The sequence below is a fragment of the Lynx canadensis genome, chromosome E2, assembly GCF_007474595.2.
Source record: "Lynx canadensis isolate LIC74 chromosome E2, mLynCan4.pri.v2, whole genome shotgun sequence".
NCBI lineage: Eukaryota > Metazoa > Chordata > Mammalia > Carnivora > Felidae > Lynx > Lynx canadensis.
The window spans coordinates 52,558,256-52,578,854 of record NC_044317.1 but is presented as its reverse complement, the minus strand read 5'-3'; the positions used below and the strand labels follow the sequence as shown (position 1 = coordinate 52,578,854).

At 59.0% G+C, this 20,599-nt stretch overlaps 2 protein-coding genes across 2 annotated transcripts; one reads left to right on the top strand and one right to left on the bottom strand.

Moving 5' to 3' along the window:
- Window positions 1–1,643: 1,643 nt before the first annotated feature.
- Window positions 1,644–8,880, top strand: KDELR1 (KDEL endoplasmic reticulum protein retention receptor 1). Its single transcript, XM_030297626.1, is given in 8 exon segments — window positions 1,644–1,769; window positions 2,478–2,564; window positions 2,854–2,980; window positions 2,983–3,011; window positions 6,780–6,846; window positions 6,849–6,934; window positions 6,936–7,032; window positions 8,105–8,880. Coding segments are annotated over 8 exon segments (654 nt in total). The 3' UTR covers window positions 8,140–8,880.
- Window positions 8,881–11,659: 2,779 nt separating this feature from the next.
- SYNGR4 (synaptogyrin 4) lies at window positions 11,660–19,601 on the bottom strand. The gene is given in 10 exon segments (XM_032591476.1): window positions 11,660–11,775; window positions 11,778–11,928; window positions 11,930–11,959; window positions 12,281–12,329; window positions 12,331–12,392; window positions 12,395–12,426; window positions 13,654–13,665; window positions 13,668–13,836; window positions 13,838–13,891; window positions 19,415–19,601. Coding segments are annotated over 10 exon segments (705 nt in total). The 5' UTR covers window positions 19,508–19,601; the 3' UTR covers window positions 11,660–11,722.
- Between the last annotated feature and the right edge of the window lie 998 nt (window positions 19,602–20,599).

Below are 20,599 nucleotides of genomic sequence, written 5' to 3'. Positions count from 1 at the left end.
ATGAGGGGTCGCAAATAAAAAGGGAGGAAGTGTGTGTTGGGGGCAGGGGGAGGGCGGGCAGGGACCAGAACCCAGCGTTGACACAGCCGCTTGGGACCGGGACTCCAGGGCCTGGGGGCTGCCGCCCTCTGCCCCCTCCCCACTCTGAGCTTTGAGAAGGCCCTTCCCAGGTCCCTGTAGGACCCATCTTTTGGCTTCTATTGCCCCAGAAGGCCAGGCTTGCAAACTGGGTCTCCCTCAGGACGCTAGGAGGCCAGGCTCCCAGCCCCCTCCTCTCTCGGATCCAGAAATTCAAGTCCCCGGACCCCTCTTTCCCTCAGACCCTAAAGTCCAGCCCCCCCTGCCCCACGCCCCCGTCCCTCCTCCCTCAGGTCCAGGCCTCTGGGGCCCTCCTCCAGGCCCAGTCCCTATTAGGCACTCAGACAACCCAACACCCCCAGCTCAGACCATCCTCAGGGGCCCCCCGAGTCCAGGACTCATGGATGTCACCCTCAGGCACCCAATCCATCCAGGCCTCCGAGGAAACCATACCCCTCCTTTTATTGACGCACCTTTGCCTCTGTCACCCGGGGTACTCAAACATCCAGGACGAAAGCATTGTCTGCTTTCCTCCTAGACACGGCCTGGCCCCTGGGAGGGTCCGCCAGGCCAGCTGCCCAGCTCCTGTCCCTCACGCTAGAGAGGCTGGGGCCAGCGTGCCCTAAAGCGCTGGGGCGGGGGCGGGGAGTGTAGTGCAGGACACCTGGGCCCCTGCGGGCAGACCCCGGAGGGTTGTGTGCGTGTAGACACCAGTGAGGGGGCAAGGCTGTGGGCTCCAAGCCGGGGTGAGGGCTCACATCCCTGAAAAGAAGAGTCTGGGGGCCTGAACGTGTGGGTCCCAGAGGAGGAAGGGACTGTGCATCTGGGTTCCCGGCCAGGGTGCTTGAGATACAAGTCTGTGGAGGTGGGACCCTAAGTCTCAAGGAAGCAGGGACCGAAATCTTGGGTCTGAGGGAGGAAGGCGGCTGAGGTTCCAGATCCCTGGGTCCTGGGGGATGGAGGTGCTGGGGTCCAGACTCCTGGGTCTGAGGGAGGGGCTGGGGCTTTGCTCTCTTGTCTTTTAGGTGGGTTGGAGCCGGAGGCCCCTGAGAAGGCCAGCGTCCGGGTCCTTGTCTAGGATGTTTAGAGCTCCCGGACGGCCCTCCCGAATCGCTGACAATGGCAGGGGCTGGGAGGCCCGGCTGTCATCCTTGGAGAGGCACAGACCGCCTGGAGGAGCCGGTGCCGGATTCGGGGGCTTCAGATCCCAGGGACCCCGCAAATTCCTAGCAGGCAGCCTTGGGGGGTGCCTTTAGCGCCCATTCCGCCAGCCGGGAGGTACGGGGTAGGGGGCGCCCGAGAGCCGGAACTCCGCCTTCGGGGGCGGAGCCTCCCTCCGGACTCCTCCCCCTCCCGCCCTCCTCCCTCTTCCCAGCTCCTGCTCGGCCTCCAGCTCCGGCCGCGGCTCCCCCTCCCAGAACCCCCTCCCCGGAGCGGAGCCCACCGGAGGGCCTCTCTTCCGTCCCCCCCCTGGCCCAGCCACCCGGCCAGAACAACAGCGCCGGGGGGCAGACCCCCCGCCAGCCTGCCTCCCTCCTGCCCAGCCCTGCCAGACCCCCCAAAGCATGAATCTCTTCCGATTCCTGGGAGACCTCTCCCATCTCCTAGCCATCGTTTTGCTACTGCTCAAAATCTGGAAGTCTCGCTCTTGTGCCGGTGAGACGCCCACCGGGGCGGGAGAAGGGGGGAGAGTGCGGGGGACATCCCAGGACTTGGGAAGGGCTTTGGAGGCACTGGGGGGCCGGGTCTCTCTCTCTCTCCCCCCGCCCTCCCCCTCGCCCCCCCCCCCCCGCTGCCCACAACGGCTTGCGGGGGATCCCCCTTCCAGGTCCGGGGTCACCGGGGGGTCAGATCCCTTCCCCAGACTAGGGGTGCATATGGTGTGGTGGGGGTGGCTCCAGGCACCCCAGTCAGCCTCCCCTGGCCCTTCTCCGCTGGCCCCGGGGGGGTTCGGGGCTGGGAACGGGGAGCCGTGGCAGGCAGGGAGGTGGCTGGGAGTTGGTGACGTGGACCGTGGCGTCCAGGAAGGGAGCGGGAGAGCGGCGGCCGGCTCCCGGGGGGCTGAGGTCAAGTGGGGGGCGCTTCCGAGCCCCGACCTGGGGTCCGGACTGTGGGAGGACCCTGAGGGGGCCGGGAGTGGCCATGAGGCCTAGCCTGGGACAGAGCCTCGGGCTGGAGTAGCTCCGGGGCCGGGCCGCCCCCCTGGCTGTGGGCCGTGGGAAAGGGCCCTGCTCCGTCGGGGAGGGCTGGGGAGGCCTCCAGGGACGGCTGCCCTCCAGAGCCGGCTCTAGGCTTGTCCCAGGCCCGCCGGGCCTCGGTTTATTCCCCCTCCCAGCCCGCCTCTAGCCCACTCCCCCCCCCCCCCCACTCTCTCTCTGGATCGCAGGGATTTCAGGGAGAGCCAGGTCCTGTTTGCAGTGGTGTTCACGGCCCGCTACCTGGACCTCTTCACCAACTACATCTCCCTGTACAACACGTGCATGAAGGTAAAGGCTCTCCCCCCCCCCCCCACCTGCTGGCCCCTCCTGAGCAGGGAGCCTGGTCCGGGTCCTAGGGAGGAGGGAGTGTAGATCCCAGACTTCTCCGTCCAGGGGAGGCAGGTTCCAGACTCCTGCCTGGGTCTGAGGGAGAAGGGGGCCGGAAGTGAGGGACTCGTGGGCCTGAGGGAGGAAGGGGCTGGGTTCCAAACTCCTAGGTTGGGGCCTGTTGGAGACTCAGGCCCCTTGCTTGGAGCTGAAGCGCCCTCGTCCTCACCCTCCCCGCCCCCCTTGACAGGTGGTCTACATTGCCTGTTCCTTCACCACAGTCTGGATGATTTACAGCAAGTTCAAAGCCACGTACGACGGCAACCACGACACGTTCAGGGTGGAGTTCCTCGTTGTTCCCACGGCCATCCTGGCGTTCTGGTCAACCATGACTTTACGCCTCTGGAGGTAGGCTACCTGGCAGGGTCCCTGGAGTGTGGGGTGGCCGGACAGCTGTTGACAGTGGACCCTCTCGGAGGGTGGCTCAGTTGACAGTGGACCCTCTCGGAGGGTGGCTCAGACTTCCTTATTTTAGGACATACAGGCTCAGCACGCGGGTCCAGGAGTCAGATGATATTAAGGCAGAAATAACAGTAGCACTTGGTGCCGTTCGTGCGCGTGAACTCATTGCTTGGTACAGCGGACCCGTTTTACGGATGAGGAAAATGACGCTGAGGGGGTCTAAGTGACTCGTCGGCTGAATGGACAGCTCAGGAATCGGGAACAGGGGCTCTAGAGCCAGGCTACTTGGGTTTGAATCCCAGATCTGCTACTGTCTATCAGCGGGACCACGGGCATGTGACTTGACTTCTGCGTGCCTCAGTTTCCCTGTCTGTAAGTCGAGGTCAGGTCGCTGTGAGGATTTTACGGATTACGTAGCATGGTCTCGTGGTGAAACGCGTAGACTCCGGAAGCAGAGAGTGGGGATGCAAAGCCAGCTTCTACCGCGTGGCAGCTGTGGGACTTTGGGCAAGTCTGTAATGTTTCTGTGCCTCAGTCTCCTTGTCTGGAAAACGGGATGGTCAATTCCTACTTCGTAGGGTTCTTTTGAAAAAACTTTTTTAATGTTTATTTATTTTTGAGAGAGAGAGACAGAGACAGAGTGCAAGCAGGGAAGGGGCAGAGAGAGAGGGAGACCCAGAATCCGAAGCAGGCTCCGGGCTCCGAGCGGTCAGCACAGAGCCCGACGCGGGGCTCGAACCCACAGACCGTGAGATCGTGACCTGAGCCGAAGTCGGACGCTCAACCGACTGAGCCACCCAGGCGCCCTCAAGACATCTTTCTAAAAGCACCGTGCAGGCCAGACAAATATGACGGAGCATGACTTGGGCCCACAGGTCCCAGCAATGTCCGAGGGAGGCTGCACTGTGCCGTGGCGGGAACCCTGGATTTGGCTGTAGGCCGCGGTCTTTGCGAACGTCCCATCCTTACTACGTTTCTGGAGCACTTACCCATGTTATAGATGAGGAGACTGAGGCCGGGGGAAGGCACTGGGACTTGCTCTAGGTGGAGGAGGCCGGACCAGAACCCAGGACCCCTGACTCCCACGTTTGCAGTTACCTCATTCAGAGGGGGGGAGGTCACTTGTGCAAAGTATTGGCACCCACTGGGTGCCTGGCTCTGTGCTGGCTATTCTGAATCCCTCGTCGTCCTGTCTGACCCCCTCGGCCACCCGGGGCGCAGACCTCCTCATCCCCATTTCTGGAGCGCTAAGGTGAGTCTCAGAGGGGAGAGCTCGTAGGATTGGATCCCGGGCCCACCTGCTTTCAGAGTCTATGCTGTTAGTTGGTGCGTGCTAATAAGAAACTTATTTTTGAAAATTTTTTTTTTAATGTTTATTTATTTTTGAGACAGAGACAGAGCATGAATGGGGGAGGGTCAGAGAGAGAGGGAGACCCAGAATCCGAAACAGGCTCCAGGCTCCGAGCTGTCAGCACAGAGCCCGACGCGGGGCTCGAACCCACGAACCGCGAGACCGTGACCTGAGCCGAAGTCGGCCGCTCAACCGACTGAGCCACCCAGGCGCCCCAAGAAACTTATTTTTGAATCCTCGAAGGAAACTATTCTTTAAGAATTCGGACGTCACGTTCTCGCGGTTCGTGGGTTCGAGCCCCGCGTCGGGCTCTGTGCAGACAGCTCGGAGCCTGGAGCCCGCTTCGGATTCTGGGTCTCCCTCTCTTTCTTTCTCTACTCCTCCCCCGCTCGTGCGCTGTCTCTCTTCTCTCAAAAATAAACATTAAAAAAGAAAATCAGACATCACGAATAGGTCAAATAAACACGAGGAAAACGTGACCTTCCGTCTCCTCTCACCTTATAATTCTCTTCCCCAAGGGTGACCCAGGGATGACAGCTGCGTGTGTATCAGTTTAACGGTGTGCGTTTTTTTTTTGCGAGCCTCAGTCAACCTGAGTTGCTAAGAGCCGTGCTCGAGGACTCTGAGTGATTACTGGAGCCCTAGCACCAGTGTAGGAATCCATTTCTACCTACATTGGAGCTGTGCATCCTTGGGCCTCAGTCTTCTCATCTGTATAGTGGGGATAATAATAGGATTTACTTCACAGGATTAAGACATAAGCCAGTTAATACCCATAAGGCGGTAGGGCAGTGCCTGGGATGTGGGAGGTACTAGGTAAGTGTGAGTTGTTATGAATACATCCTGAGGTCCCCACTTTTCTGTCCCCGACCAAAACGACTGAGGGGGAGCCACACCTGCCATCTGGCCTGGTCCTCTCAGGGGAGGTTTCGGTGGGTGTAGGGACCAAAAGTCCCCCCAGGTGGGACTTTCAGATTGCCGAGGACTGAAAAGGGGCTGGCAGATGTCTGTTGCCTCTCCGTCCCCCTCCGACGCTGCCCCGTCCCGCTCACCAGTGATGCTGGTGACCGCTTCCTAAATGGGGGCCCGTGACGGACAAGCGAACGGGAAGCTTGTTCTCATTCACACATTCAGTCGTTCAACCGAGTACGTGGCTGGCACTGTGGCCGCGGGGTGAGCTAGACGGAGGATCCTGGGCCTCACGGAGGCCGCTTTGTTCTGGTGAGAGCTGCCAGGGAGGAGCAGAGGGGGTGATGTGACCGTCCTGGGGGTAGGACCGGTCAGGGGAGGCCCCTCTCAGAGGTGATTGACGAGTGAGGCTGGAAGGAGGTAGGGGAGGCAGATTGCGACAATCCGCAGGGAAGAGCTGAGGGAACAGCAAGTGCAAAGGCCCTGGGGCAGGATGGAGCTTGGGGGACCAGAGCGAAGGCCTGGGTGGCCGCCACCCTGGAGAGCGAGGGAGGAAGTAGGAGATGACGCTGAATTGGGTCCTGAGGGCCAAAGTTAGCAATTTGGATCTTATTCTGCCTGTGATAAGCAGCGGGGACTGGAGGATTTTAAGCCAGGGAGTGACAGGATGCGATTTATGTCTCTGAAGATTGCACGTTGAATGTCGTCCCAACAAGGGCACGGAAGTCATCCCCATTTTATTTTATGTATGTATTTGGTTTTTTCTTTGTTTAAAAAAAGTTTTCTTATTTTATTAAAAAAGAATTTAAATTGATTTGAGAGAGAGAGAGAGAGAGAGAGCGCGAGCGAGCACGGGGGAGGGGCAGAGAGAGAGGGAGACACAGAATGTGAAGCAGGCTCCAGGCTCCGAGCTGTCAGCACAGAGCCCCGCGTGGTGGGGCTCACTCGTGAACCAAGAGATCGTGACCTGAGCCGAAGTCAGCTGCCTCACCGACTGCGCCCCCCAGGCGCCCCAATTCCCATTTTAGAATAAGGAAGGAGAGGCTCGGGAGAATCTGGGTCTCCTGCCCAAGGTCTCCCAGAACGCAGGTCTCAGAGCCAAGATTCCGACCTGGTTCTGCCTTTTGAAGGGGCAGGTGCTCGTGAGCCCTGCCTCCGGACCCTGGGTTTGAATCCCGGCCCGCGCCGCTTACTGGCCCCGTGGTGTGGGGCAGATCTCTGGGCCTCGGTTCCTTCGTCTGGAGAATGGGGATGCCAGTGACAGCATCTCACGGGGTGGTCGTGAGGATTAGAAGGGAGAAGAGATGCGCCACGGGCAGGGCAGCGTCTGGCACACGGTGACTGCCCAGTGAGCGGTCCGTGTCGCCACGCCCACACCGCCAGATTCCAGCCTCCGCCTTCTCTCCCGCCCCGTCCCCTCTCGCCTCATCTCCACCCCCCCCCCTCCCCTGCAGATCCTCTGGACCTTCTCCATCTACCTGGAGTCGGTGGCCATCCTGCCGCAGCTGTTCATGGTGAGCAAGACGGGGAGGCGGAGACCATCACCAGCCACTACCTGTTCGCCCTGGGTGTCTACCGCACCCTCTATCTCTTCAACTGGATCTGGCGCTAACCACTTTGAGGGCTTCTTCGACCTCATCGCCATCGTGGCGGGCCTGGTCCAGACGGTCCTCTACTGCGATTTCTTCTACCTCTACATCACCAAAGGTAGCCGGCTGCAGGGGACCCGCTCCTGCCCCCGTCTCCGCGGCCCCGTCTCCCTCAAGGGTGGGAAGGTTCCGTCTCCCAGGGTCTTGGGTCCCCCGCTCCCAGCCCTGCTGGGAATTCAGACCTCCAGCCACCCTCCCCCGCCGTGCGGCGGTCGCCTTGGCTCCTGCGTCCCGAGGAGGAGGAGAGACCAGCAAGGCATCAGGGGGCTGCCTTCTGGCAGAGCAGCTTCCTCCCTTGACCTCATGAAGGGCGGGCATCCCTCTCCCCGGCCCCTGGGCATTTTGGGGAGGAAGAGACAGGACAAAGAGGGCAGTGCTGGCCGCCGACTTTTCCTCTCTCGGAACCCGTCCCGAGGGTCCAGATCCCGGAAGGAAAAAAAAAGAAAAAATCAGAGTTCCTATCTCCCCAACCTCAGCAGCGCTCCGAGAAGGGAGGGTCTGCTCCCTGTTGCTTGATCTCCGTCCTCACCCTTAGGGACTCAGGCCCACAAAGGTTCATTCATTCATTCAACCAACCCATCACCCACCCACCCGACCAACCAACAACTGTGTGGGCCCTTCCTGGGGCCCCGGCCACGGCCATGCTCTGGGGTACAGCGGAAGGAGAAAAGGTGGCCCTTCCCCTTCCCTGGGTTCCGACTGGGGGTGATGGTGCGCGAACAAGGAGAGAGAGACGGTTGCAAACAGGGAGAAATGCCGAGAGAGAAGGAAACCAGGGATGTGTGTCAGTGAAGAACGGGGGGCTGCTTTACACGGGGAGGTGGTCAGAGGAGACGACGGTGAAAGCAGGGACCCGAGAAATGGGGAGTCGGTCAGTGCGAAGGAAAGCGGGGAGGTGGTGGAGGGCGGAGGTGTGGAGGCAGCTGGCCTCCGGGTTAAGGCTGGGAGGGTGTGGGGGGGCACCTGGCCAGCCTGCCAGACTCTTGGACCCCATCCTTCCGCGATCTGAGGCCTCGACCCGAGAGTCCTTCGAGGACCCTCGAGGACCCCCCGCCAGCCCAGCGTCCCATCCGCAGGCCCTTGGTAATGCTCCCCCCATCCCCCCCCGCCCCTGCTCTGTCTCCTCGCAGTCCTGAAGGGGAAGAAGCTGAGTTTGCCGGCGTAGCCCGGGTCCTGGCCATCCCTCTCCTCGGCAGCCCGCGAGAGGCAGAGGAAGGCAGCGAGAAGACAAGAGCCTTCCGTCCAGGGGTGACTTTTTAAAGAACCACCTCTCCGCACTCCCCAGCCTCCCTCCTGCCAGGTTTCAGGGGGGCGGTGGAGGACCCGAGTCTTGGGGAACTCAGGACCTGGGCTGTTTGTAGTTTTTTTGCCTTTTAGAGAAGAAAACAAACAAAAAAAAAATCTTTCCACGATTTAGGTTTTGATTCAGATGACTCCTTTTCTCTTCTACTCTCTGGCCCCCTGATTTTTATAAACTGTTTCCGAGTGTCCTGTGGGGCAGGGCAGGGTCCGAGATCTTTTCCCTCCCGCAAGCCCCCCGGCTCCCTTCCAGATCCTACCCTGCCAGCCCCGCCAGTTGCCAAACACTAAATCTACAGGACACCCACCCTTCTGACCTCCCCCCGATGGCCATGAACACGGTGCCCCCCAGAAGTTCTGGAATGGGGAGAGGGAGGAGGGGAGGACGGTCTCCCTGATTTTTCAATACAGTTTTTTTTCCAGAGTTTGGGTTTTTGGTGTTGTCCTCATTTTTTTGACAATTGAGGGGGGCGAGGGGCCTGGGCGTGGCAAAGGGGGGCTGGCCCGAGGGTCCGTGTGGCTCGGCCCGCCATGTTTTTGTACAGAATTGACGGTTGATTCTTTGTTCTCTTGAAATAAACCGAGGAAAATGATGCCTCTTTCGCTACTCCTTGCCATCTCTCCTGGTGTTTTGTGGGGTCCCTCCCAGCCCCGTCTCTGCTTCTGCTTTATGCCGTTGACAGTCTGGAGGTGACCGAGGCCTGGGAGGGGCAGAAAAGGTGAGACACCGGTTCCCCGAGACTCTGAGCCGCGTCCTCACTCCTCATGGCTGTGCTGGGGAAGAGGTTTCGGAAGAAAAAAAAAAAAAAGTCTTGAAGATTCTCTTACCTTGGCACAGAAACCTCCTTGGTGCCTTTCCCGAATCGAGGGGTACAGAGGGCCTTCGAGAGCGTGTGTTTTAGAGGTCACCAATAGGCAGCCCCTGTCCTACCCCTATTAGGCATTTTGTTGAGCTGCTCTATCTTTCTAGAAAGAAAAGAAGAAAGAAAGAAAGAAGAAGAAAGAAAGAAAGAAAGAAAGAAGGAAGGAAAGAAAGAAAGAAAGAAGAGAAAAGAAGAAAGAAAAGAAAGGAAAGACAGAAGGAAAGAAAGAAAGAAAGAAAGAGAAAGAAGAGAAAAGAAAAGGAAAAGAAAAGAGAAAGAAAGGGAGAGAGAGAGAGGCTGGCTCTGTTGCCAGCCTTTCAAATCAGATTTTCACATCGAAATCGGATTTCTGGCTCCTCTTGAAAAAAAAAAATCTGTCACTCTGACAATGCTGGTCCTCGCTTCCGGGTGGCAACAGATGGCTGGAGCTGAATGGATGGCTGTGGGCCTTCCACTGCCATCCCTGGGACTTGGCTGAGGGGTCGCCACCATTTATTATCCAGCCCCACGCTGTCGGGCTTTTTTTTTTTTTTGTCGGTTGGTTTGGTTTGCTCGTGTGGAGTTAAAAGAAAAGATTTTCGACGTCTCCCTGCAGATCGGTTCAACCCTGGCCCGTGTCCTTCACGCGCGTTACATGCCCAGACCCCAGGAGCCTTCGGGGTTTTGCCTCCTGATTCAGTCAGACCCCTCGATGCCTGCCGAGACCTTCCTGAGGCGTGTTGGGTTCTGCAGGCTGGCTCTGGAAGCTTCAGGGGGCGGGGAGGTGGCGTTTCCCAAGCGTCAGCGCCGGGCAGCGCGCGTTCACGGTTGGGTCCGTGGGACACTCGGGGCAGCCCTGAAGGGGCGGGGCACTTCGTGGGGGAGGAAACCAAGGCTTCCGGGGCAGGTGGCGAAGGTGGGGTTTGTAGCGGGGCTCCCGACGCCAGAGCCTGTGTGTTCGGCCACCGCTGTGCGGTTTTTCAACCGTTGTTGCTTCTTGTAGACCGGCGGGACCGGTCCCTCTGTTGAGAGGAATTGTGCCCAGAAGCCTGATATGGAAACTGCTTGGGTTGACTCAGGGCTGGCGGGCGGCACATCTCCGCATGTGGTCTGAAAACCATCAATCTAAATCTGGTCCGAGTCTTTAGTTTTCTAGCCAAGACAGTTCGGCCCGGAGCAATTAAGTGCCACATCCCAGCTTGTCCAGCAGGCGACGGAGTGGGGACTGGCGCTCAGAATCCACGTTTCGAACATCAGAACACTGCCCACTCCGCTGCCCTGCTGCCTTTTCCCCAGATGCCACAGGGACCACGTCCTACTTATTTTGTAGCTTCAGGACTGAGCATGGGGCCTGCCACAGAGAAACCTCAAAAAAAAAAAAAAAAAAAGGGACCATAGAACCCACGTGTGATCCCCCCCACGACTGGTGTCCCTTTGTCCGGTTTGTAAATGAATGCTCTGCAGGCCACAGTGGCCCTTGTGTGGGTGTGTTTTGTTTCGCCTGCATAACATTAACATTTTTTTTTTTTTTTTTTTTTTTTTTTCTATTCGCTGGGAACTAACTCCACACAAAAAGAAACGGATTTCTGATTGTTCTAGAAAAACCAGAAGGTTCTGGAGCTTTGCTGTCTGATACAGTAGCCACGCGCTCTGTGCAACCATTAGGACTTGAGATCTGGTGGGTCCGGACCAAGACGTGCCCTCCGCCGATCTCGGCGACTTCGTACGGAAGAATGTAAGAGGCCTCGTGTTTATACCAGTGACGTGTTGAAATGAAATAAGTGATATTTTGCATATACTGGGTTAAATAAGATACATGAAAATTAAGTCACTGCTTTCAGCCGGCTTTTCTGAATTTTAAACTAGACAGTTTAAAATTCTGCCCCCGGCTTGCATTACATTTTAATTGGACCACCCCAGGCCCGCGGTGCCGAATGGTGGGTGCTGAGTGGAGGCTGCAGCTCCAAGGCACGGCCCCTGTCCCCATCAGTCCCTTACTGGGGGCTTCGCCCACAGGGGCCACCTGCTCGGACCTGCGACCAAATTCCAGTCGCCTCCTGTGTTCTAGAATAAAATCCCCTTCCTCTTCCCAAAGACGGTCTTGCAAATGTTTGCAGACAAGGATCGCCCTCGGGTCCCACTCATGGACTCACCGTCCCCCGTTCCTTGGTTTTGAGTTGGGACCCTTGTCACTGGGGTGAGTGGAAGGGTCGATCCCAGTGTTGGCCCTGGTTTTTTCTTAGTGGTCTCTCCATGGGCAGAAGCGTTTCCCGTCTCTGAATGTGAGCTCGCTCAACCATGTATCGGGGCGCCTCGTGCCTCCTTCCTATGGCCATCGTGAGCACTGAAGGGCCCCGGAGGAGTGTCCCCTTCTTGTCACCACCTCTGTAATCTGCTGCCGTCACGGTGGTTCCCAGATGGAGAGTCTGGGAGGTAGTATGGGAACGTGGCCTGCCGCAGAGACCCCTGAGGGACCCTGGGAGGATTTCTCCCCGCCCCTGGCCACTCAAAAGACCAGAGAGGAACAGACATGAGAAAGACAGAGGGCTGTTTTCAGAAACCCTTCTGGAGGGAGGGTTACCTCTTTACTGATGCAGATGGGGATGTTCAGTTGTCGGGCATCATAGCGAGGCGGGGGGGCCTTCGGTGTGGCCAGGTAGGGGGATGAGGGCAGAGCTGGCGTAATTCAGGCTGTTGGGGCCAGCGGGGGGTGTGTTAACAGGGCTGGCAGCAGAGGGCGGGGAGAGGGTGGTTAGCGCCACACTACCCTCATCCAGGGAGCGCTTGTAAGGGACTGGAGCGTCGTTCCGGAGGGTCCCGGAGGGCCAGGTAGGCCTGGAATGCCTGTGGGCAGAGAAGGGCACACCGGAGGCTGGCTCGGGTCGGGCAGGGAAGCGGGGGGGACCGGGGCCGGGGACTGGCCTCGGGAGGGAGACACGGGGCACGGCTGCGCCCACCGCTCACTTGGACAAGGGCACCCGGCGCGACGCCCGACGCCGGGCTGCACCCACTCGGGGTGGGGGGCGCCTTCTTTCCAGTTGCCCAGTCACAGAAGGGGCTAGCAGAGGCCCTGGGAGGCGCCCTGCGCCACCCCCAGGGGAGCTGAGGCGGGGTGGTGTTCCAGCCCCCCGGCCCCGCCTTGAGGAGGGCCCCCCCCCAACTCACCCAGACGAGGACGGAGAAGGAAAGTAAAGTGAAGGTGATGGGGCCTTGGCGCTGCTGCTCCCAGGAGGAGCCCTTCGGGGGGTGAGTGCTGCAACTGGTTGGCCAGGAAGCAGAGAAACCCACGAACCAGATGCCTGTCCACAGGACTGGGGGGGCCGCAAGGAGAGAAGAGGGGTGGAGGGGCGGCGGGGGCTGGCCCGGGAAGTGGCGGCCGCGTGCGGGAAGCGTGGGGCGCCGGCCGGCAGTCCGCTCCGGGAGCCACCGCGGGCCACACATGGCAGGTTGCGTGTCAATCACTTAAAACAGGATTTAAACATGCCGCCCCTCTGTTGCACTGGCCACACCTCGAGTGCTCAGTGGCCGCGTGTGGCCGGTGACTCCCATAGCCGGGAATGCAGGTGTGAACATTCCCAGCCTCACAGAAAGTTCTCTCGGATGGCCCTGGACTCAGTGACCTTGGGGGTCCTCCCAGCCCTGAGATGCTGGAACCCAGCCTGGTGCGGAGGAGGAGGAGGAGGAGGAGGAGAAGGAGGAGGAGGAGGAGGGGAGGAGGAGGGAGAGGGAGGGGGAAGGAGGGGGAAGGAGACAGTTGAGATCAGACTGGGGGTGGAAAGCCCAGGGCCTGAGGTAAAGGAACTCATTATTTAGCGCCTACTGTGTGCCAGTCTCTATCTAGGGCACTCGGCAGTGGTTAGGATGTGAGACTTCGCTCCGAAGCCTGGAGTTGCCACTTAGCAGCTGTTGTGCCCAATTACATAATCTCCTCGAGCCTCAGTTTCCTCCTCTGCCCAATGGGGACATGACTTCCCGCCTCAGGTGTTCTGAGGGACAAATGAGACGAGGCACGTGGAGCCCTGGCTCTGTGCCTGACACGTGGGAAGTGCCCAGGAAAGGTCAACGTTACTAGAGGCCTCCTTCCTCTCCTGCAGCCTCAGAAAAGCGCTGCCTTGTGGGGGTTTTCATCCCAGCTTCTGCTGAAGCCCGGAGAGGGGAAGAGAGCCGCTCGAGCCACGGGGCGACGAGGCGCCCGAGTGGAGGTTTCAGACTCCAGTTGCCTGGCTCCGGGCTGGAACCCCACCCTCCCGCCACGGGTGGCTTTTCAAGAAATGTTCTGTGAAGAGGGAGGTGAATGCGAGGAACAAGCAGGGCAGAAGGAGGCTGCTAGAATTAGCCTGGGGGTCAGCAGAGGTGACCCTCACACTGAGTCTAAAGGTATGAGTAATAATTCCCTGGAGGGGGGAACCAGCGGGCGCAGGAAGAGCTTCTGGAAGGGAGGGGCGAGGCTTCAGGTCACGTGTGGGGGACGGTGGCGAAGGGAGGCGTCCTGGGGGGCTGAGGGGCGGCTCATTGCGGCGGGCGGGCGCCGGGGTCACCAGCCAGGATGAGTCAAGGAGCTGGCCGGCCGTCTTGAAGTGGCTGCTGCCGATGCGGCTCTCGTGGGTGTCCAGGGCGAGGAAGGCCAGGCAGGTGAGGAAGGCCAGGAGGCCGGCCCCCACGGCGAAGCCGCAGGCCGTGCTGTTGCTGTTCAGGACGCAGTGGAGCCTCGAAGAACTACGTGTTGTTCTGGTGGCCGTCGGTCAGCAGGGAGGAGAAGACGACGAGGGAGAACACCTACGGGGACGGGGGTGGGGGTGGGTTCCCAGCCGCCTGAGCGGAGCTCAGAGTCCACCCGATCTGCGCCTCCCTCCCAGGTCCCCGTCCGGAACCGGGCCCCGCTCCCTTCTCCCCCTGTCACGTCAGCGGGGCCCCCCCCCCCCAGAGCCTGTCCCTCCTGCTGCTCGTCTTGTCCACCCCGGCGTGGGCCTCGTCCTCTTCCCCCTGGGCCTCCTCCCGCGCGGCCTCCTCCCTTGGCCTCCCCTGCCTCAGTCTCGGCCCCCGAGCCCACCCCTCCACCCCAAGGCCCCAGAGAGGTCCTTCCACGCCCTCCTGCGTGGTCTGTATCGTCCTCGCTCTTCGGTCTCACCTCTCCCCACTCGGCCCTGCCTTGCCCACGCTCCCCTCCCGCCACCCAGACAGGTCCCTGTTACCAGACCCAGGTGCCGATCCAAAATGCCCAGTGTGGTGCCGGGGACACCACGTTGAGGAACTCCGTCAGCATTTGCCATCGCGATCGTTCTCTCTGCCTCCACCCTCCCTCTTGCCCGCTCTTCCCCTTCCCTCCCCGCTCGCTTAGTTCCTATTAATTTTTTTAAATTAAAAAAGTTTTTTTTTAATGTTTATTTATTTTTGACGGAGACAGAGCGCGATCGGGGGAGGGAGGGCAGAGAGAGAGGGAGACACAGAATCGGAAGCGGGCTCCAGGCTCCGAGCTGTCAGCACAGAGCCCGACGCGGGGCTCGAACCCCCGAACCGCGAGATGGTGACCTGAGCGGAAGCCGGTCGCTCAACCGACTGAGCACCCAGGCTCCCCATGAAGTCAGATGTTTAACCGACTGAGCCACCAGGCACCCCTCCTATTAAATTTTTAAAAATAAATTTGTGAAATTAGTCCAAACACACAAAAAAGTACAGAGCAAAACGTGACAAACCCTCAGTACCTAACAAACATTACCATTTTTCTCCTACCCACCCCTCCGCCGCCACACGTTTTTTTTATTTGCTTCAGGAGTTTTTTAAAAGGAAAACAGAACCTCACAGATACAGCAGCCCCTGCCTGTGCGTGCTGCGGACAGCAGGCTGTACGTAGTACGACAGTGTTTATTTATTAAATGCCACTGAAGTTCCCCACCAGCGAGCAGTGAGCGAGCGAGCGTGGGAGCCAGAGTCAGCCTTACAGTCACGCTAGGATGTGGGTACCACCAACACCCCATTGCTTTTGATCATGGAACCCGGGCCCAGAGAGGCTGAGGAGTTGCACAAAGCCAATCAGCTGGTAAGTGGCAGTGGCATGGACGTTGCCTGGCTCCTGAACCTGCTTTAAGGCCCTGCTATACCGCCTCACGCTGAACCAGACGCCTCCGGGGCAAGGTTCCGATCAGTACAACTGTGTGGAAATTTGCCCGATGGCGATTGGCCCCAGACAGATATGGAAGGAATGGGTGTGTGTATGGGGCAGGGGGGAGTTGTTCCGGGGAGGCTTTCTGGATGACTGGCAGGTCTGCGGAGTGTCGCGGGGGTGAGGAAGGCTGAGGAATGAGGACGTTGTCTGGAGGGCAATAGGGAGCCACAGCAGAGCTGCGAGCAGGGGAGGATAGGGGCAGATCTGGGGCCTGTGTGCAGACAGACTGGGGAGGGTGAGACTGGAGGTCGGGAGGCTAGGGAGGAGGCTGCGGCCTGGGGTCGGGAGAGAGTCAAGGTTTGAGCACCTAAGTCGTGGGTTGGATTTAGAAGAAATAAAGGCAGGTGTGGATTGCGTGTTAAAGAATGAGAAGTTTTTCAGGCAGACGGGGGGAAGGGCATTCCAGGGGGCAGGCTGTGTGTGCAAAAGCCAGATGCTACGAATAGGGCTCTTTCAGGGGCTGGAGAGAAACCTCATCGGAGGGATCCAGTATGAGAAGCCTGGAAAAGTGGGCAGGAGCCAGACCCTCAGAGGCTTTGAACACCAGACAGAGGGGCCTGGACTTGGGAGCCATGGAGAGTGAAATTTCTTACTTGGATTTAACTTCATGCAGGGAAGTGTTCTGAGCAGAGGGTGGCCAGGGTTAGACGTGGCCCTGGAGTCTGAGAAAATCTCCAGGTCACGATGGATTGGAGGGGGTGAGACCGAGCGGCCGAAAGACCAGAGAAGAGATTGGTGGGAAGAGGCCTGGGCAGAAATGCTGGGGCCTGAGCTGAGGTCAGAGCTCTGGGGAATCCAGTGACAGCCAGGATGTAATTTGGACTTGGTGACTGACTGGACTGGTGGTGTTGGGGACGGAGCAGGGGTGGGGGGAGGAGGCGAGGGGAAGGAATTCACTAGAATTTGGACTCCTCCCGGATAGAAGGGTGTGAGAGCCTTCTCTCTATGCCCAGCGCCAGCTTGGACCTCAGCCAATGTGTGCTGGAAGTCACTTTGGACCCTTGTTTTCTCCTCCATTGGAGTCTCTATCATCGGTTTGAGCGTCCGACTTTGTCTCAGGTCATCATCTCACGGTTCGTGAGTTTGAGTCCCGCGTCAGGCTCTGTGCTGTCGGTGTGGAACCGCTGCGGACCCTCTGTCCCCCCTTCTCTCTGCACTCCCCCCGTGCTCTCCCTCTCTCTCTCTCAAAATAACTAAGCATTAAAAAATATCACGATCACAATAACAGCCAGTGGCTGCTTTCGCTCGGCCCTATAGCAATTACTCAAGGCCGTCCACATCTGTTCTCTGTTTCGGGGCCAGGAGTCCACAGAAGGGGGGCATCTCGCCCTGCTGCCTGGGGACAGAGCCAGGTCCAGGACTGGAAGGACCATCGATCACTTGAGCCTGTGTCCATTTTACCTGCGCTCCCTCCCTCGCGCCAGCCCCACGTGGTAGACGTTACCGATTCATTTCTGTTTCACAGGTGATAAATCGAAGCCATTACGGTGGGGTGGAAAGAGCCAGACGCGTCTGACTTTGCCAGCTGTGTGGCCTTGGGCAAATCACGCACCCCTTGGAGCCTCAGTTTCCCAGTCTGTCTCAGCGCTGTGAAGAGGCGGTGGGGGCCTAGGCCTGATGGTAGTTCTCATGACCAGAGAGGCGAAGTGTCCTCTCAAGGTCAGTCAGCGAAGGAGGGGGGACTGGGATCCGACCCTCCTGACTTCCGGGACCGTGGGCTGTCTGCCCAGTGACCCTGGGAACCTTGGGCTGTGGCGCACGCCCAGGGCACTTGAGACTCAGGGAGGGGGGCCCAGCTGGGCAGAAGGGACCCCGGCCCCCTGAAGCCAGAGTCCAACCTCCTTCCACAACTCCTTGGCCCGTCCCAGGGAAGGAGCAAAGATTCATCAGTTAATGCACCAGCTGGCAGGCCTGGCAGTGAGGACAAGGGCACCAGCTGCCACAGACTCCCTACTGGGGAGCCCGGCCAGGGGGGAAGGAGGAGAGGGGGGCGGGAGGGAGGCGGCGGGCAAAGTCCGTGACCAAAACGTCTGGCGCGGTTGGCGGCCCTTCCCCCCCCCTTCCCACACCAGTCCGCGCCAGCTGGGCCTCCTTCTCCCTTGCCACCCACTTTTCCTTCCGGAGCTGTGGAGGCGCGAGAATACTTTTGACTCGCCCGCCAGCTGGGTGACATCCTTGGGCAACCCCCCCCCCCCCACCGTGAGCCTCAGTTTTCCCTTGGGTCAAACGGGGGTAGTAACACCAGTGTCCCAGTAGTAACTCCTCGTGGGGACAAGAGCCTCACGTGAGTGAGGGACTCGGACGGGGAATTCGTAATTCCCTGGGGAAGAACGGCAATGTCCACAAGTCCCTGTCGCCCTGGGTCCCCCAAAGCCATCTCCTCGCTCACAGCAATGGGGCCTGTCAAAAACAATGTCTATTTAACGAGTGATTATTGGGGCGCCTGGGTGTCTCCGCTGGTTGAGCTGAGTTGGTGTCGGCTCAAGGCATGATGTCACGGGTTCGTGGGTTTGAGCCCCACATCCGGCTCTGTGTGGCGCCTGCTTGGGATTCTCTCTTTCTCCCTCTCTCTCTGCCCTCCCCCGCTTGCTCTCTCTCTCTCTCAAATACATAAATAAACTTAAAAAAAAAAAAGAGTGATTATTTACTTTCCAGGCCCATGCTTATCACCTTGTCATTTCAGGACAATCTTTCCTAGGAGCAGGGTAGGAGGGGCCTTTTCTTACACTCAGGGGTATGGAGATTCAGGGAGGTCAAGTCACTTTCTCAAGGTCACACTGACCTAGGGTGACTGGGCCAGTTATCTGACAAAATGGGGGCACTTTTGAAAATGAAAGCTGGAGGGGCGCCTGGGTGGCTCAGTCTGTTAAGCGTCCGACTTCGGTTCAGGTCATGATCTCACAGTCTGTGAGTTCAAGCCCGTGTCAGGCTCTGTGCTAATAGCTCAGAGCCTGGAGCCTGCTTCAGATTCTGTGTCTCCCTCTCTCTCTGCACCTTCCCTGCTCATGCTCTGTCTCTATCTGAAAAATAAATTAAAAAAAAAATTAAAAAAAAGAGGAAAAGAAAATGAAAGCTGGAGCTATTGCTGATTCAACCAGGACCGGCCCAGGCGAAGCCGGGAGTGTGTCACCCTCTGTGGACAGCGTGGATTCTAAGTCCTTCCCCGCCACAGGTTCCAGAAGGGGCAGGGAGGAGATGCTCTGGATTCGATCCAGGGCACCCCACCTACTCCCATGACCCCAATCAAGTCTCATCACCTCCTTGGGCCTCAGTTTCCAGCTCCGTCAAAGGACAGCAGAGGAGCCCAGAGAGGCCCAGTGATTGGCTCAAGGTCACACAGCCAAGTCTGGGCTGAATGAAGATTTGAGTGCAGGTGCCTTGACTCTGGGAACGTGGTAAGGATCAAACAAACGCCTGTAAAGCCCTTGCTTGGTACACAGCCTGGCACACAGTGACCACCCCAATGCCTGGTATCTTAGGTCTATGTGATGTACTCTCTTCCCACCACCGTGCACCTCTTTCTTCCTAGGGGACCCAGACCCGCTCGTCTCCCGGTCCCTTGCCCGAGAAGTACAAAACGAATGGGTTCTGGCCTGTCACAGACCCCCACTTTGAATCCCGGCCCTGCCTCTCACTGTGTGCCCTTGGCCAACACTGTCCAATGGAACTTTCCGCCACGACGGAAATGCTCTAAGATCTGCATCATCCACTCCGAGAGCCACGTGTGGCTGGTGGCCATCTGAAAAGTGGCCGCTGTGACTGAGGAACGGAATCTTTTCTACTAATGAGTTTAAATTGCGAGAGCCACACGTGGCTTGTGGCCACGCCATTGGACAGTGCAGCCTTGGAACCGTGACTTAACTTCCTCTGATGCTGTTTTCTTAGCTCACCCATGGGGCTCATAGCACGACTTGGACTTGGACGAGTTGTTTCCTCCTGTGAGAGTTAGTAAGTGGTCCCAGTAGCACAGGGGCTATAGCTAGGTGCTCAGTAAAAGGTGACTTTTTATTAGCTGCCTTTTGCTTTGTTGTCCCCATCTGACCGCTTCCGTCCCCCCACCCTCTCCACCCTGTGTCTGCGGGGCGAGAACTATTTCCTGTCGCCCGTGGGGCAGTCGGGCCACAGGAGGGCCTCACCCCTGCAAAGATCCGGGCGATCGTCTTTGGCCTCTTCAGAAACTGCACGGCTTCGCTGTCAGCCAGGTCCTGGAGGCTTTCAGGGATGTGCATGGCGGGTGCTCTGCTCCTGGGCCCCGGGAGGCGGGAGCAGGGATGCTGGGTGCTGCTTGCTGGGCGCCACCGTCCAGAGGCTCCAGGCGCGCCCTGGGCTCGGCTCCTGCAAGACGAGACGGATGGTGGGAGGTTAGAGGCGCAGGCATGGCGTGAAGGAGCTGCCAGGAGTCCCAGGAATAGGGGCACGGGGTAAAGGGTGCTGGGGTGGGGGTGGGGGTGGGGGTCCCAAGACTGGGGTCATGTGGGGTGATGGGTCTACCAGGGTTCTGAGGATTTGGGGCATGGGGCAAAGGGCTGGTAGGGGTCCCAGAAGTTAGGGGTGCAGGGTGAGAGGGTGGCTGAGGGGCCCGTGAATTGGGTGCAGGGTAGGGGAGCTCCTGAGAAATCCGGAGATGGGGGTACAGTGTGAAGGGGTTGCTGGGGGTCCCAGGGGTCAGGAATGCAATCCTAGGAGGCTGTAGGGTGAGGGGGGTGCCTGGGGTCCCCGAGGTGGAGGTGCAGGGCGAGGGGATCCCAGCGCAGGGAGGAGGCGTGGGGAGAGGGCTGGGATACCCAGGTCACCTCCCTGACCCAGAAGCCAAAGGGCTCATTCTAAGGACTGTGTTCTCTAAGGAGACGCGAGTGGGACTTTCCAGGGACCAGGGGGTGCCAGGCTGTAGATCGGCGCCCCCGGGGGGAGGTCTGAACCACAGGAATCCCTGCTACGTTTTGGGGTGACAGCGCCCATAATGGAGGACCCAGGCATCTCAGGGTGGATTTCAGGCTGTCCTCGTGGCTTGGGGTTATTTTCGTAGGATGAGGGCCTCCCCTCCGAATCAACTCCATTTTCCCGAAAGTGCTTTTTCCTCAAGTTGGGGGGGGGGGGTCTGGACCTCACAGGTGTGGGGAACATGGGCTGCGAACTGAGCTGTCCCGTCAGAATTAGGAGGCCACGCGCCCCAGGCACCAGCTACCTTTTTAGAACTGGAGTCTTCCCTTTAAGGATCTGGAATGGGGGTGGTGGGCCTTGGGGGTGATGCTGCCTGACAAAGGGTCACCCCTACTCGGAGGCCCGGTCTGCGTCACCTGGAGGCGGGCGCTTCCTTCCGC